The sequence below is a fragment of the Penicillium digitatum genome, chromosome 1, assembly GCF_016767815.1.
Source record: "Penicillium digitatum chromosome 1, complete sequence".
Lineage (NCBI taxonomy): Eukaryota > Fungi > Ascomycota > Eurotiomycetes > Eurotiales > Aspergillaceae > Penicillium > Penicillium digitatum.
Genome location: NC_089384.1, coordinates 6,406,154 through 6,422,882, shown reverse-complemented (window position 1 = coordinate 6,422,882; position 16,729 = coordinate 6,406,154). Strand labels below are relative to the sequence as shown.

The 16,729-nt window shown below is 51.4% G+C and overlaps 7 protein-coding genes across 7 annotated transcripts; 2 read left to right on the top strand and 5 right to left on the bottom strand.

Moving 5' to 3' along the window:
- Positions 1-549: 549 nt before the first annotated feature.
- Pdw03_4546 (UDP-N-acetylglucosamine transferase subunit alg14) lies at positions 550-1,429 on the bottom strand (the record flags this gene model as incomplete). Its single annotated transcript, XM_014675550.1, has 2 exons — positions 550-1,284; positions 1,340-1,429. 2 exons carry the CDS (start codon positions 1,427-1,429, stop codon positions 550-552), a joined length of 825 nt encoding a protein of 274 aa, XP_014531036.1.
- A 308-nt stretch (positions 1,430-1,737) lies between these two features.
- Pdw03_4545 (Integral inner nuclear membrane protein ima1) lies at positions 1,738-4,513 on the top strand (the record flags this gene model as incomplete). The annotated part of the gene is made up of 3 exons (XM_014675551.2): positions 1,738-1,863; positions 1,929-2,786; positions 2,834-4,513. The coding sequence occupies 3 exons, from the start codon at positions 1,738-1,740 to the stop codon at positions 4,511-4,513; spliced, it is 2,664 nt and encodes an 887-aa protein (XP_014531037.2).
- Positions 4,514-4,966: 453 nt separating this feature from the next.
- On the bottom strand, positions 4,967-6,989 carry Pdw03_4544 (MFS quinate transporter, putative; the record flags this gene model as incomplete). The annotated part of the gene is made up of 8 exons (XM_014675552.1): positions 4,967-5,094; positions 5,154-5,227; positions 5,289-5,719; positions 5,791-5,798; positions 5,860-6,404; positions 6,470-6,694; positions 6,753-6,829; positions 6,894-6,989. The coding sequence occupies 8 exons, from the start codon at positions 6,987-6,989 to the stop codon at positions 4,967-4,969; spliced, it is 1,584 nt and encodes a 527-aa protein (XP_014531038.1).
- A 695-nt stretch (positions 6,990-7,684) lies between these two features.
- Positions 7,685-9,796, bottom strand: Pdw03_4543 (Uncharacterized conserved protein UCP014753; the record flags this gene model as incomplete). Its single annotated transcript, XM_014675553.1, has 3 exons — positions 7,685-8,844; positions 8,931-9,229; positions 9,315-9,796. The coding sequence occupies 3 exons, from the start codon at positions 9,794-9,796 to the stop codon at positions 7,685-7,687; spliced, it is 1,941 nt and encodes a 646-aa protein (XP_014531039.1).
- Positions 9,797-10,324: 528 nt separating this feature from the next.
- On the bottom strand, positions 10,325-11,695 carry Pdw03_4542 (Lipoyltransferase and lipoate-protein ligase, putative; the record flags this gene model as incomplete). Its single annotated transcript, XM_014675554.2, has 1 exon — positions 10,325-11,695. One exon carries the CDS (start codon positions 11,693-11,695, stop codon positions 10,325-10,327), a length of 1,371 nt encoding a protein of 456 aa, XP_014531040.2.
- Positions 11,696-11,900: 205 nt separating this feature from the next.
- Positions 11,901-13,234, top strand: Pdw03_4541 (Chorismate synthase; the record flags this gene model as incomplete). The annotated part of the gene is made up of 3 exons (XM_014675555.1): positions 11,901-11,935; positions 11,984-12,345; positions 12,408-13,234. The coding sequence occupies 3 exons, from the start codon at positions 11,901-11,903 to the stop codon at positions 13,232-13,234; spliced, it is 1,224 nt and encodes a 407-aa protein (XP_014531041.1).
- Positions 13,235-13,899: 665 nt separating this feature from the next.
- Pdw03_4540 (Galactose oxidase/kelch, beta-propeller) lies at positions 13,900-16,719 on the bottom strand (the record flags this gene model as incomplete). Its single annotated transcript, XM_014675556.1, has 1 exon — positions 13,900-16,719. The coding sequence occupies one exon, from the start codon at positions 16,717-16,719 to the stop codon at positions 13,900-13,902; it is 2,820 nt and encodes a 939-aa protein (XP_014531042.1).
- Positions 16,720-16,729: the final 10 nt, after the last annotated feature.

Here is a 16,729-nt window from a genome sequence, read left to right as displayed (position 1 = left end):
CAAAAAGGAAAGACAGAGAGATGTAAGGTGAACTATGCAAGAGGTTGAAGAAGCTGCGTCGGGCTGTCCGATGCGGGGTAGGTACATTAGGGGCCGAGTTCTCCTTTAGGTAGATTAAGCATCAAACAGATGTTCATGATAATTGCATCCAATCCCTTACTGAGCCCAAGGACTGAAGTTTACCGGGTGAGACTGATTCTAGGGCGTTCCTATAAAATTTGCGGTAGCTAGCATGGCCCTAGAGGGAAAGCCTACATGGATGTAGAGTGATCTAAATACAACATAAATTAATACTCTATTTCCAAGTTGGGATATACCGATCTGCATTCAACAGTCTAAGATCCTGTAACCGATCACCACGAATTGTAGACTTCTTACACTGCGGAGTTCTAAATATCTTACATTGAGTGTGTGTGCAGAGATGCCGTTGCTTATTAACCGATTCATTTCTTACCTAGGTACGTGCCTGGCGAGAACGTCGTTTCTTGTGATGCCTGCAATTATCAGATTCAAATGACGGGTTAAGCAGATCAAGCCAGGGTACAGCACTTAGATCACAAGCCATCCTGCATATTGTGTTCTCTTCATCCCCCACCATGCCCGTCGTCCGGCCTGGGCAGGCCATTGAACAAGAAAACGGTCGACCAGAGGTAACAGCAGGACACCAGAGGTACTAAGCGAGCTCACACGGGCCCATGATTCGATGTAAATAGTGCGCAGCTTTGGTGCGGATGTAAACGCGGATGTTCGCAGACCACGACACAAGGCAGTGCATTGGACCAAACATAAAAAGAAACGAATGAGTTTGGCGCCTGCGACAACACAGACTGCTGTAGCGGGACCGTTTGTGAGAATCAGATCCGGGTAAAGCGAGCTGTATTCCTTTGGGAGCTTTTGGTCTGGGTGAAGCCCACGAAGAACATTGAGACAAGCCCAGAAGCATTGAAGCGTAGAGAATGGCGCAGTGAGATAGGATTGATGGACCCGCCGGGCACGTGGCACAGTGACAATAGTGTAGCGGTTGTTATGGATACCCTGGGAATTCTGTACACGTTGAGCCTCAAAATCCTTGGCTTTATCTGCGCTGAAATTATCTCCGGAGCTCACGACGTATGTCCGATACGTGTAGACTTGGGGGTCGAAATTCATCCGTTCGAGCATGTAGAACATCTCAGCTGTATGACCACCACTTCCAAGGACTACCAACACGTGGGTAGGAGATCCCCTTGGACGGCATTTGGAGGGAATGGTATTCTGGGAGATCGTGAGGGTGATGAGCAGAATCTAGGAGAGATGAACAATTTAGATTGATTCAATGGTATGAGCAAAGGGTACGCACGAGAAGAATGCTGGTCCCAAGTGTAATTGCTAGGATAGAACACCATAGGAGCAGGTCCCAGAAGGATAAGGAAGCATGGAGGAAGGGCATCTTGGATAGCTACTGCAGGGTCTCAAGAGTTTGGTGAGACCGCCCGAGGGGTTTAGTATCTCATGATCATAACAATAGAGTGAATAATGATAGAAAGAGAAAGAGAATGAATGTCAACAACAACGGCAATAGGGTAGCCAAGTGCAAGTTCTGAAGTGCAGGTGAACAAAATTGGAGTCGCGGTACTTCATACACGTCCCCCACGTGCAAGCTCCGACTTGTTTTATTTTCCTCTCTTTGGCATCCGGAACCCTCTCCCTTGTTTACACCAACGCTTTCACTTGTGTTTTCTTCCATGTTACTATGTCATGGCTTCTCTATTTTCCAAGCGTTTGACCTGCTTTTATTGTGGGCAGCGGTCCGCTCGCTCTCGTCGCGGGCCTGTTCGCAATTTCCGCTGTGAACATTGTGAGGCTGATAATTTCTTTGACGAGGTAGGTTGATAGATCCTTCCCTCGAGTCTTTACATGGATTGCACTAATAAATGTTCTCTACAAAGAAAGGAGAAATAACAGACCCTCCAGCTGTGGTCACCAACGCTGAAGTCGACGCGCCTGGCGTGTCAGACCTGCCCTTCAAATCAACTGATTTCGGTGGATCCCAGTCATTTTGCGTCAAATGTGCTCGAAATCAGCATCTATTTACAAGCTCACTGGCTTCCTACTTCCCTCCCTCGGACGACCCCAGCAATAGCGAATACGAACGCGGGTATGAGCAGTTCCGCAGAAGCCTGGAGGACCGATACCCCCAGGTTTGCGAGTCGTGCGAACCCATTGTCAAATCTCGCATCAGAAGAGCTGGTTACGAAGCGAAATCGGATCACCTTAGGCGTATGATGGATCAAAGCCGAGCAAACCGAGAATCACGACAAGTGAGGAACCGGAGCTGGAGAAGCTTGCTTCTTCTCGTGGGTGCATTTGCATATTGGGCTAGTATTGCTGGTCAGCTAGCCTGGAATATGATCAGTGTAGCCACCCTCTCGCAGACCTCCCTCAATTCCGAACATTTACCCGATGCCGGACGGCCTCCAATGGCACCCAATTCTGTGATCTCGTGCATCAACCAGTCTATCCGGTTACAGCGCATTCCCAGCGAATGCTCGCCTGACCTAGTACCGACTGCCGGTCTGGCATTGATCGCAGGTGCACTTTCACTCTGGTGGAATCCAAAGCTGCGCATGAAGGTAGACGGAATGCCCGGTAAATTCTGTGGTCTTGCAGAGTACTATCAAGCCCAACTCATTGTCATGGTGGTAAGATGTGTTTTCTGGGCAGTGGTAAAGGATCCATCTGCCAGTGGGTTAGACACCAAAATGATTCCGGCCTTCCATGCTTTGATGATGGTTTTCACTGTTCTGGTAAGCATGTCCTGACCCTTGAACTTTTCATGCGCTAACCTTGACAGTCGGTTTTGTTTTCTCGATATGTTGTCAGCTACTCCAGCCGTCCACTTGTCAATTGGTCTGATAATAGCTGGGAAACTCAATTCGAAAGCCCCAAGGCGTCTTCTTCTGCACTGCCTGAGTCGCCCGTGCCGACTAGAATCACAAGATCTGGCGGAACACCGAAGGCGAACACTATTGGATTACAGCAGCGCTTTCCAATCAACAAGTTGGCCCAGCCTCAATCTCCGTCACCCGTTGAACAGTCGCTTACGGTTGCCTCCAATCTTGCGGAGAATGATGGCATGGATTGGTCCCCTTCTATTACCCATAACCTCCGGCCGACTGTGACACGGCGAGATCAGCCGTCTGTGCTCGCCGGTCCTCATCCTTTTCAGGGGCAGATCCCGGCAGCCCCGATTTCTCCTGCGTGGAAGCTTCGCACCCAGACTTCAACAAAGCCCATCGAGCAAGTGATTCAACCTAATCCGTTCCACCGCAGTCCTACCCAACCGCAAGACCACTGGCAGCAAAGGCGTACCGATGCCGAACCAGTGTTTAAGGAACCGAAATTCTTTCCTCCTCATGATCATGATACATCCACCGGACTGGAAACACTGTTTGACCGTGCCTTTAACTTCCAGTCCGATGCTGCTCAAGGACCTGGTTGGTCTCAACAACAGCAGAAACAGGGCCCGCGCCTCGATGAGACGCAACGTCTTCTCTTTTATGGATGTCTCCGACTAGGTTTGCTAGTCAGCTTCATCAGCGCATGGACTTTCTCTCAGAATCACCAGGTCTTGATACCAGGAAATTACGTGGAGATCGCTGCCCTAGGCGCGGCAAGCCTTGTTGCGGGGTTCGCTTTGATAACCATGGTTAAAAAGCCTCTTGTGCAATGGAATGGCATGGAGATTCTCATATCTATCACCGAACTTGGCGTCGCTGTCCACATGGGGGCGCATTTACCCACCGTTTCGCTCAATCGGGACTACTTCGATCGCTACGGCAAACTACTCCTGATCTTCATGGCTGCACAAGAGACCATGAATGTATTATCTTTCTACAATATGGCCAGGTTCGAAAGCCAGCAGAACTCGGGATCTGTATCACCACATCCGCAGTCACAATCACCGCATCTGAGTCAACCAGGTGCCCTTGACTGGCCCGCAAGCCAATCTTCATCCAAGCCTACGCCTGAGCTTCGGGTCAGCAGTCCTCCTGTGCACCGATCATTTGAGTCACCACCATCCGCTCCTTCGCTTTCATTTGGTGATACCGAAGCGGCGTCCAGTTTCTCTTCAGCATTACCTTCCGTGCCACAGTATGGGCTTACCTCATCTCGAACTGTCCACTCCTTCCCCGCTGCCAATCAGAACACCTCCAAGCAAAACAGCAACCCACATAGTTTCACCATGGAATCTCTAAAGCAAATCGAGTCCTTGTCTGATTATGAGCGAGATTCCGACACCGAGACTATAGCTACAACTACAACCGCCGCCACCAATTTCACTAACCGCAACATTCGGTATGGGAATCACCCCGGTCTGGGTTCCAACGCCTTTTACTCACCCCGGCGGAGTGGTCTCGGATCAGGCATAGGTGGTTTGAGCTTGGACGATGATCCTACTCCCCGCCGTATGACCCGCAGCCAGACCCAGCGTGGGCTACTTGGTCGGCGTCCGACTAACTACGTCCGATGATTCTGTAGGTTTCATTTCGCGTTCATCTTTTCTTTCTTTTGGAACTTTTTCCTTCTTTTTTGTTCAGCACACCACTGGCCATTCTCTGGCCCCCTGTCATCACTTGCAGACTGAAGAAGCCATCGCCACTACGTTGATAGGTTGAGCCAGTCGTTTCCTTCCTTTTACATTTTCGGTCTCCCAGGTTTGATTCAAGCGAATTTCGTGGGTTCATAGCGCTGGCGAATAATTTTTTTTTTGTTCTATAATGACGGATTTGGCCGTCGTTCGAGGTGTTGGGACCGCTGTACATATCCTGCGAGAGGGTTGGACTATCCAGGTACTTTGATGATGTCTATGAAATTACGATGACTAAATAGTCTTTGAAACTACAGTGTTGATTTCTTGAATTAGATCGCTCTCAACGTTCATTGACACTCCACTTAGATGTAGACTAGTGGATCACAGATTCACTCACTCAACATGCACCTCGGACGACTTATCCACTCCATCGCCAATAGAGGTTCGCTCCTCGCCAGCATGCTTATGCTCAAGCAGCTGCGAAACTCCAAAGAGCTCATCCATTTTCTCGAGGGACAATCCTATAGGCGCACCATTGTCAGCAAAGAATGCCATCATACTATTCGAGGACTCGACTCACCCTTGGTTTCCGGAAGAAAGAACCACACAAACACACACATGGAGAAGCAGAAGCACGAGAAGATAAGATACGTTCTGCGCAGCCGAAAATCAGCATCCTCACTATCCAAGATATCAACTTGTCAGCCAAACTCACCCATAGCCATTATCACCAACCGTAGCCAACATATTTGGCACAGCCCTGGCCACAACAAAATTAAACAGCCACTGCGTAGCAGCTCCCAAAGAAACATTCAGTGAGCGCAACCTGGCAGTGGGGATCTCGGAGACGTAAATCCAGCAGACGGGTCCCCATCCAAATTGGAAAAATGCCGCAAAGAGGAAAATGCACACGAGCGCAACATACCCGGCCGGAATGACGGGCGCGCCCTCCACTGGTGGCGCAATGCGCACATACAGTCCGATGTACATCATTGTCAAGCCCTGCGCGATCGAGGTCCACAGGAGGGAGCGGCGTCGGCCGAGCGAGTCCGCTACAAAGATTAAGAACACGCCACAGCTGATCATCTTAACGATGCCGTAGACGCCAGTTGCGAAGAGGTTGGTTGCATTGCCAGTTACGCCGAGCTGGAGATAGGATGTGGTTAGCCTCTTATATTCTCGCTTTGCGGGGATTAGAGATAGAAGCGTGCGCTCACGTTTTCAACTGCGACTTTTTAGCTGGGTGATTTTTCAACGGCAATAACTTGAGGTGAAAAGCAACATACAGATTTGGGGCGCATAGTAGTTGATCGCATTGGTTCCAGTCATCTGCTGGCAAATCATCAAGACGATCGAGATAATCGCGCGTTGGCGATTACCCGGAATAAGCCACATCTCTTTCATCAAGTCCCAAAAGCCGGACCCAGCGACAAGTGCGCGCTCCTGTTCCAACTGCGTGGCAATGGCCGCGAACTCCTCTTCTACGTATGGGTGATCAGAGGGCAGATTACGCACTGTGGAGAGAGTCGCGCGGGCTTCTTCCCACCGGTCTTGTTCGGCCAACCAGCGGGGGGATTCGTTGCACATCAACATACCAAAGACCAGGAGCACTGCGGGGAGACCTTGCATTGCCAGTGGAACAACGTACATTGCGGGGCCCTCGATGTCGAGCAGCGAGCCATAGTTGATCCAGAATGCGAGCATGATGCCCATTGTAATGAAGAGCTGGTATAGGCCTGTGAGACCACCGCGGACTGCGCGCGGCGCGTTCTCAGCGATGTAGAGTGGGTTGATCATGGATGCGGCGCCGACCCCGAAGCCAGTTATCAGTCTAGAGGTTTAGATATCTGGTTACACCGATGGGTGGATGACTGAAGGCGGGAATATCTGTCTTACCGTCCGATATACATGGCTTCGATGTGTCCGCTGGCTGCAGTTTGTAAGACAATTCCGAGTGCAGCTACCACCGCTGTGCCCATTAGGGAAAGCCGTCTACCCCATTTTTCTGCTATCGGAGAGGCAACTAGAGCTCCAAAGAAACATCCTGCTTGGAGCGTGGAGACGATATTGGCCGAAAGATTTGCTGCCGCGACTTTGGAAAGATCCTCCAGGCCGTATGTCCTATATCAATGACACTAGTCAGAATCGCTGGATGTCAGGGAATCCAAAGAAGACTCACTTCTTGAATCCTGGCATAGTTAATACTCCGCCGATGGTACCGGAGTCCATTCCAAAAAGCATTCCGCCGAAACATGCCTGGGGACTCTTAGCTCTGTAAATCTAGCATCATTATCACTGCCATGGCTGAAAAGAGACTGACCGAGCCGGCAAGCATTAAGACCCTCCACCCATAGATCTCCTTAGGATCCTCCTTCATTGCCTCATTATGAACGATCTTCTTTAGAAGCCATGACATCTTGGACAGTAGTAAAAGGGGTGAATGGAGATGATCGGGCTTATTCCAGTCGAGGGGAATTAACCAGTCTAGAAGAAATTCTCTGGTACCAGCTTGCAAAGAATTTAAACACAAGATGCCGACGGTGAACTGATATACACATTAAAGGTGGAAAGAGACTATAAGCTTGAAGCCTATGAGAGGTATGATCCTAAGCTCAGTTATCTTTGTTCGGCCACCGAGTGGCCTACGGGACAAAAGCAGGGTCACGAAACAAGGCGAGGGAAGATGGATGAAAACATCCACGAATCCGAAGCAAGACCGAGGCTGCAAAAAGCGACTACTGCTCACATGTCTAGTATGCTTGTGGGTTGGTCCAAGGATCCAAGTGTCAAAGATGCTTACGGCTGATTCACGTGCAGCTCTCATATAGGCAAGAGGCGTACGGGGGGTAAAGTTCTAGGCTAGTATGTGGTACTTCGAATGTGCTGATCTTCTGGTGATTTAACCGTGGCGAAAATAATGGGAGAAGAGGGTTGTTTTAGCCGGCAAAGAGAGAAGATTCGACGGTTGAAAGTGAGGTATCGGCTGTTGATCTCACCCCGGACTGCGGGAGAACTTGGAAACTTAGGGCTAATCCCAAAACAGTAAAATCAAGATGTTCGCAGGGCCCCATTCATTTGTATTGCATACAAAACTGGAATGTCGCCCAGAAATCAACTCCGATCTGTGCTCTCCATCCTCTTCTGTAGCCACTCTGGAATAATTGGTTTCTTCTTCCAAGCCGCCTTCCAATCCCTTTGATGGTCTGGAACAGCATACACAGCCGACACGAACCAGCAATCCTGACCAGCTGCTAAATCCACCAAAAGCGAGGGCAAAAGCGTGCGTCCATGAATGATATTAGAGTTTGGATCAGCCAAGATGATATGACCAGCCCGTTCAATAGCCGAATGAATCTCGGCAATGCCAACAGCCCCAGCCGATGAAACGACAAGCCCACTCCGACTGTCATGCATTGTCCCCTCAGAATCATCCCCAGTCATAGGCCCCAAGGTACGACCATTATCACTGCGACATCCGTAAATAGCAAAGGCACCTTCGGAAGTCTGCAAAGCGCGACCGGTGCGCACATGGTGAGCGCGCAGATGCCAATTTTCAGTTTCCTCTGTCGGCGGAATGAGAATGGTCTCTATATCAACATCTGGCCACGGTTTCCAGCCAGAGACAAGAATAGGCTGACCATTGAGCTCGGGTTCCTCGAAATGCGTATCGAGCGCCAGCCGTCTAGTCTGCCAGATGTCGCCGCCGTCGTCTGACAACGCAAGCATGCTGTCTGGGGCGTGCTGCTCAAGCCGGTAGCCACCCGTCGGAACCGAGTATCCAAAAGTAGAACTGTATGCGAACTTGCCATACTTGGCTTGTGTCGCTTTGAGTGGGTAGTGGCATGCTTGGCCGGATGACAACAGGAACGAGTGTCCCCCACGACGGATGGCAATGTGTTTGGGATATTGGAGGGCTACCACTTCGGGCAAAGAGAAACTCGGGTAAGACTCCTCTTCCGCGGACCAGAAGGGATGTGTGTCCGGTAGTGCCAGTGGGGTGAATGAGAGACAGCACCAGTACGGTGACCCGGGGGAATTGTAATTCTCCGTTAGGTACATGTTAGCGTACGAGTAGCCGAGACTCAAGGTGCCATCATTATTGAACATGTCATGCTGCATAGACCACCACCGGAAATGGCGAAGGATAATTCCCCTCACCACGCCCCAAGTCAGTGGTTCCGGTAGTTCGACATCTGCGAAGCCTAATGCACCCCAGAATCCAACCATGGCAAATCGATAGGTCATAGAGCGTCCGAATGGAATAGCACTGCCTGTTTGATAGTACTTCTAGTCAGGATCAAGGTACATCCTCAAAGACCAGAGAGAATTATATCAAAAAGATCCATCCGAGACATACCATTAGGATTGAAGTAGTGCACAAAGTCTTGAGCAAACTCCCGTGCCCGCTGACGATAGCGCTCAGCACGCTCAGAATCAAAGTCACCCGCCAGCTTCGAATAGAGAAGCTGCAAGAACTGAATAGCGAACGAGCTCGAGTAGTAATCCATCTGATGATGACTATTTGGTCCATCATTACTCCATCCTCCGCCAACATGGAAGGTATCCAAATGGTCCATATCTGCCTCGATACGAGACAAAGAGTACGCAGCGCCATTTTTTTGGAGGCCTAAGTTTGCAAAGACGCGGAACCACAGCCTACAATCGTCCCGGCCACTATTAGCTGACTCGTTCAATCCACACCAACAAAAGCACATCCTGGGCAGATCAAGTTATGACATACCAATTCGTATTCGGCATCTCGCGCGCATTAATGCTCGCCAACCAACTACCAACATTTCCCCTCTGCTTCTCCGTCAATGGATCCCAAAAGACATGAGGCGCAACAGCAAGCGCAAACCCAATCGGGCACATCTCCACCATGCGCTGATCCATATCCTCGATATGGCCCCAGAACTCCGGGTGTTCCGGATCAGTCCCGTTGATGATTCCCTGGCGCCAGCGCTCGGCCTCGGTGTATTCATATCCGCCGCTCAGCAGCGAGGCTAGGCCCCATAGCGGGCGGGCGTATCCCTCAATCTGGGCGCCGCCTTCGTCGAATCGTGTCGTCGACGTGCCTACTTTGATGCGTGTGCCACCTGGTGTAAATAGAGGTACTAGCGGGTCGATAATAGCGCGGCATGCCTCTTGTAGGTCGGATCTAGTGAGGAAAAGGGATTTGCTAAAGGCCTGGGAGGGGGTTCGGCCGTTAGCGTGGATGGACATCGTACGTCTGTAAGCCTAGAGACTATGTAGAGTTCGCGATGATAAGGTAGCTTGTTTTTAATTTTGTTTGATGTATTGTTTGTAGGTGTCATTTAAATTGGCGTCTGGTTAATCGCCGGTTATAAGTTACTTAATAGGCACTTAATATCGGGGTTCGCGCGACTGTGATAACATTTAGTAATACCTAAGGGCACTTTGTCGCGAGTCCGAATTCGGCCAGAATGCCGATTCAGCCACTTAGATCTGTGCGTATTCCTGGGGAAATCCTGGGGCTGGCGTGGGATTTGAATTTAGCCGGTTGACGTAACGTAAGGAGATCATCAGTGGCAAGAGGCTAGTCTGTCCGAAATAAGCTGCGAGAGTCCTATTAGTGGGGAAATCATCGTCCACCAATGAAGGAGACAGGCAACGCAACCAATAACATAGCTCCTCGTGTAGGATATCATGGGATTATATTGTACATCGGGTCCAAGAGCATTCGATATCTATGCACGCCAAAAATCACATGGCATCGATGCAGTTGGTCAGTTAACCCCCCAGAAGGCCGCCCAAGAATCGGGCCAGCTCTTTCACAAGAACATCATCAACTCCTTCAGTCTTACCAAGGCCCTGTTTTAAGATCTCGATCCACCGGGCCAAGGTAATCTCGTGCAGCTTCTGTCCATTCAGTGCTGAATGGACGTGATTAGCTTGGTCGGATGCGGTGGACTCATCGGGTGAGACAGAGATGTGGCTTTCGACGATAGCGCCATGCTGCAGGCGGAGGAATGCACGAGTACTTGACGGGAGCGAGGATGGCAGTGGCGGCCGTTCACGAGGGTCTTCCTCAATGGGGTACGTCGAGAAAGTGAACCGTGGTGTTTGAGTGTACTTCCACTCCAACGAGCGCAACTCGGCAATCCCTTTCCCAATGGCGGGCACCTGCTCGCCCTGCACTTCTCCCACTGTACCAGCCACCCAAGAATCTCCAGCAAATACTTCAGGCTCATTGGCATGAGCACGCTGGGCCCTTAGAACAGCATCGGGATGTACCTCGTAGAGCCGAGCAAACTGCTCGATTACACTTTGAGCCACGCCCTGCATGGAAAAGAACGAGTCGGCTAACGCAGCCGAAACATTCCCGACCGGTGAACGAACGCTTTCAACGCCCTTGGCTTGGATGTACGGGCGGGCGGATGATCGCAGGTACCGGCCAAGATCATGAATATTCGGGGAATCGAGCAAGCAAGTGCCGTGATGGAGAGCTCGGTGTCGAGTGAGCTTAAACGCAGAGCCAGAGACTTTGCGTGTGGGAGGCTCGTTGGGGTCATTTTGCAGTCCCTCTGCTCGGGCCATAACAATATCATGCCGCTCATTTACACTAGTGTTGGTAGCTCCGACCTCATGAAGTGCGCGCACTACCATCTCGGCATGCTTGTCGCGTGTAAACGAGGTACGCGGGCATATGACGCTGTAGTTCAGATTGCCTTCATCGTGGAAGACAGCCCCGCCACCTGATCGCCGACGCACAAATACTGCATTTTCGTCTTCTCCCGTCGTGCCGTTCCTGCGGTCATTATGAAGTGCACGGAGATCTGTTTCAAGCCAAGGGTTCTGGTTGCGACCAATGACCACACATGGTCGATTGGCATAAAGGAACAAAATGCTGGATTCTGCCGGGGCATTTTCTAGTAGGAAGTGCTCGATCGAAAGGTTCACATAGGGATCTGTTGATAGCGATTGGTAAATCTGGTGTAAAGAGGAGGGACGGCTGGCGAGCTCGGCGAATTGGTCAGCGGGATACGATGAATTATGGCGGACCCAGCGATGCTTCAGTGGATTGGTCCAAATAGCCAAAGACGAGGAACATCCTCGAAGGGCGAGCATTGGAGCAAGGGTGGACGAAGTCATTGATCGCATCACGAACGTTATGGGCCGATAGTCGGTTGCGCTAGTCCCAGATAGGAATCCCAGCGATGAGTCGATTTCCAATTTCCTTTTTCTCTACTTGCGGTCAGTCATCAACCTGGTTCACCTTTCCTACTTTACTGTTTTGATTGATCTTGGAGTTTTTTGAACTTTTAGATTTCCTTCGTTACCTTGCGACCATCTTTCAACATCCATCATGTCGACGTGGGGTCAATATTTCCGTGTCACCACGTAAGTTGCCCACCGCTCACCACACACATCACTATTAACACGATTCAGCTATGGCGAGTCCCACTGTCGCTCCGTCGGCTGCATCGTCGACGGATGTCCTCCGGGTCTAGAGCTTACTGAAGCCGACATTCAACCCCAAATGACCCGGCGTCGTCCCGGCCAAAGCGCCCTCACTACCCCGCGGGACGAAAAGGACCGAGTCGAGATCCAGTCAGGCACAGAGTTCGGTGTCACTCTGGGCACACCAATTGCTATGGTTGTCCGCAATGAGGATCAGCGTCCCAAAGACTACGGCGGCAGTACAATGGACCTGTATCCCCGCCCTAGCCATGCTGACTTCACCTACCTTGAGAAGTACGGCGTAAAGGCCAGCAGTGGCGGTGGCCGCAGCAGCGCCCGTGAGACCATTGGTACGTTATGTGTAAACACCCACATTGGAAACCAACTACTCTCGCTAACTCAATCCCCACAGGCCGTGTCGCCGCTGGTGCCATCGCCGAGAAGTTCCTCAGCCTGGCGCATAACATTGAAATCGTCGCCTTCGTTTCCTCTGTCGGCAACGAGCACCTCTTCCCCCCGACCCCCGAACACCCCTCCCCCTCCACGAACCCAGAGTTCCTTAAGCTTATTGAGACGATCGACCGCAAAACCGTCGACTCCTTTGCGCCCATCCGATGCCCGGAAACCGCCGCCGCTGAGCGCATGACCAAAGTCATCGAGAAGTTCCGTGACAATAAAGACAGCATCGGTGGAACCGTAACATGCGTGATCCGCAACGTGCCAGTTGGATTGGGTGAGCCCTGCTTCGATAAGCTTGAAGCCAAACTCGGCCACGCGATGCTCAGCATCCCCGCAACCAAGGGCTTCGAGATCGGCTCCGGTTTCGGAGGCTGCGAGGTCCCCGGCTCAATTCACAACGATCCCTTCATCGTCGACCAGACTGCAGGCAGCCCCCGCCTCACTACCAAGACTAACAACTCTGGCGGTATCCAGGGTGGTATCTCCAATGGCGCGTCCATCTACTTCCGCGTCGCGTTCAAGCCTGCTGCTACTATCGGCCAAGCGCAGACCACTACTACTTACAACGGTGAGGAGGGTATTTTGGAGGCTAAGGGTCGTCATGACCCTTGTGTTACCCCCCGTGCTGTACCTATCGTTGAGGCTATGTCATCGCTGGTTGTCATGGATGCTCTCATGGCTCAATATGCCCGCGAGGGCGCCAAGAACTTGCTTCCCCGGAAGCCTCAGACTATTCCGACGAACCCTGCTACCGCGCCCAAGAGTGCTGCATCGTCGTAAACGGGAGGAAATCTGACAAGTTGTATTAAATATTTAATAAACAAGCGTCGTTGCAAAAGTTCATGTCGACATCTATCATGACTTGAAAGTATCATGGACCTATAAAAGTGGTACATAGATGCCGTGTTCGTGCATTTACTTCAAACCCAACGTTTTCTCTTCTATGTATGCAATTGTCCAAGAAGGATAGTAACTTCTAAAGGCTTAATGACCGCAAAGCAAGATCTCTCATTTTTGGATTCGCTCCCTAATCCAACAAACGTTCACTCTACAGCGAAGAATCATGAAACAAAAAGGGGAAACATCAATTCATCAGGACCATCATCTCATCTCATCTCGGGACGGCATCAAAAGACCGCCGTGGAAAACAAAAGCGACAGAAAACAGCAGCCACCCACTAAAACCAGTGTGACAAAAAGCAAAGACTCCAAGCGAGAGAACGGCAACCGAAAACTTGCACACCAAAGTTGTGTACAAGCGACGCAATGCAATGCAACACATCTCCGGGTGTTTCTCATAGATACAGACACCAATTCAAGCCCACAAAACGAAGAGAAAAAAAAAGAAGAAGAAGAAGGCACATGCAAAAATACAAGCAAGAAGGTAAAACCAAGAAAAGAAAACGAGACAATCAGGAGAAGTGAACAAAATCCCAGATCTCAGATCTAGGTACTGACCCTCCGGTTCCCAGTGCCCAGATTAATAGAGCGCTCGGACATACTTTCAAAATCGCCAGCAGCAGCATTAACGACACGGAGTTTCTCTCGCGGAACAGTAAAAGTTGTCTGGACTCGTCGACCCTCGGCAGCAACCTCCAGGTCCCAATCATCTTCCTCGTCATCGCTGAAATCCGCTTCGTTACCTACGTATTCCGCCACACCGGTGAAACGATCATCGCCTGTAGACCGGGCAGTGTTGAACACATCGTCTGAGACTCGCTGGTGCGCGTTCCAGTCTTTGGCACCCTGCTTGCGGTAGAACAACTCTGCTGAAGCGCTAACTACCCGACGCGATGTGCTGGGGCCCGGGACTGTATGTTGGGGGGATCCAACGAGCATATTGCGGTGGTCAATGCCGGAGGCATGGTGCATTGTGCCAGCGCTACTGGTATCAGAGTAGAGCTGGCTGTCGGGGCTGCGGTGGGTCATTATTAGGGCTCGGTGCATGCTATTCATTGCCCAGTCCGAGGCAGTGGGTTTCGATTCTCGGGGCAGTTTCGAAGGGGATGAGGGCGGGGTGGGGTCAAGGGCGTCGAGGAGGAGGGACTCGTTCTCTGCCTGGCGGTTGGCCATGTTTGTCTGGGCTGTAGAATATGAATCCGCTGACACGGAATTCTCGGAGGGGGCTACGCCCTCTGGGTCGCTGTGTGTTGAGGCTGCGGCGAAGTACTCTAGTGACTCGCGTCCGCTGCTCCAGCTCAGCGCTCGATCAACGAGGATACCTCGTGCTTGGTTGACCTTGCCCACGGGCTGAGAGGACGCAAAGGAAAACGCTGAATGGTCTGACAGGTTGGTGCCTGTGCGTTCACTTTTTGTCGGAGACTCGACATCCACGGATCCAATTTCCTTTCGCCGGCTGTAGAAAGGACCTAGGCCAACGCCGAAGATGGTGCTCCGAGGAGTCGCATAAGGGGTATTTGAAAAAGCGTCTTCGGACTCTGTAGTCTTGACCGTAGGTCCTGATTCATCTGCGATGGTTGGCAAGAGATTTTCTCGGAAGGTCGCTTCATCTTCTTCGCGTTCATCGATAGGGTGGATATCACCAGTAGCATCACTGCGCCGGTATTCACTGTTTCGATTAGAGAATGGCCTATTGTTCACCGGAGGCATCACAGGGGGACGGCTTTGCTTGACTGGACTAGTAGGGTCCATCAGCAGCCCAGTCCTCTCCGCCGGGCCTTCGCCTTGGTCTGTCCAGTTAGGCCTTGTTATCTGGCTGCGATTTGCCGACCAAGGATATATGGGGGCATCTCTTATTTCGCTCATTCCAGAAAACCGAATACTGCTTGCTTGGGTTGGACAGTCTCGACCCCAGAAGTGAGCACGTTCCGCTCCCAAAGCAAGTTCCCGTAGCTGCGAGTCTCGCTTGACCTTGACGCGGCGCTTTCGGTGGTAGTTCCATCCCCACAAAATGATGGCCATGACAGCGGGACATCCAACGCCCAGTCCAACCCCTAAGCCGGCCTTTTGGGATGATGAAAGCTTACGGGAACTGGAGGAAGCGTTCGACGAACTTGCTGCGGGATGGCGGTAAGAAGTGACCCAACTGCTAGCAGTCGTATTGTAGAGATAGACCCGCGCGTTGGACTGTGCAGTCGCTGAGGCCCGTTTCGAGGATGGTTTCGGGATGTTGTAGCCCCCCGAAATCATCATCACACCCCCAGGGAGCATTGCCGCCCCATGTCCGAAGATGCCAGCACCCTTGGCGATCCCTGATCCTTCAAACGAGAGTGCTGTCCAAATCCATTCGGTGGCTCCGTCAAACCCTTCTGCCAGCTCTAGAACTGCAAACTGCGGCTCCGCGGGGACAGTCATATCGCCCACCCACCCTCCAAACACAAACACCTTATTGCCATCCTCCGACAGAGCTGCAGTGTGACCGGAGCGAGGCTCAATAGAAACCGTGTCCGGGATCGTCAGCTGAGTCTTTGATGTCGAATTCGAGATTACAGAAACAAAGCTCCAACTTTGCTGCGGCAGCGAGAAAATGGCCAGTTGCGACATGTTTAGGAATGCCTGGCTAGTGTGTCCACCAATAAACAAAAATTCCTGTTCTTTCCCCATCGAATCGGCAGCATAGGCAGGCTGGAGCGGCACGACGGCCATTCCAGCTTCAGCGATAGGGGGCGCGCGCTTGCCAACAGTGGCAGCGGTGAACTTGGTATTGTAGTAGGGACTCGGTCCGAGCACGACCGTTGATTGGGAGTAGTTGGCCGCCGAGACCCATGTTTCATCCGTGCTGTTCGCGAATGGACACATCCCACCAAAAGCGTACATGGAGCTCTCATCTTCTTGTTTGGATGCCGAATACGTGAATCCCGCCGCCAGGTAGTTCGCTGCGGTTGTTGCATCGCTGGTAATGACTGGCAGCCTATCCCAGGTCCCATTGCCGATTGAACTTTTGCTGTTTGGGTGGAATTGCCATAGCACCGGGTTATCAGATGCACAGTGGCAGTTGCCCGAGTAGACTGTGATGAGCCCTTGCTCATTGATGGCGGCGACAAAGCTCGCGTTCTGATCCGAACTGTAAAACGGCGTGCTCTTCAACAGGGTTTGAAATGATAGATTCTCGACATCGATACTGCTGGACAGGTTGAGGGAGACGAACTCGGTTTGACCAGTGGAGCTAGGTCGGAGAATGTATGCGAGGGAGTCATTGTGCTGGGAAGAAAGAAAGATAGAGGACGGGGTGTATGGGATTGCAGTGGAGGTACTAACTAGCGCAAGAAGCGCAAGCAGGAAGACCTTTACCTTTCGGTGCTTCATGGTGTTTGCA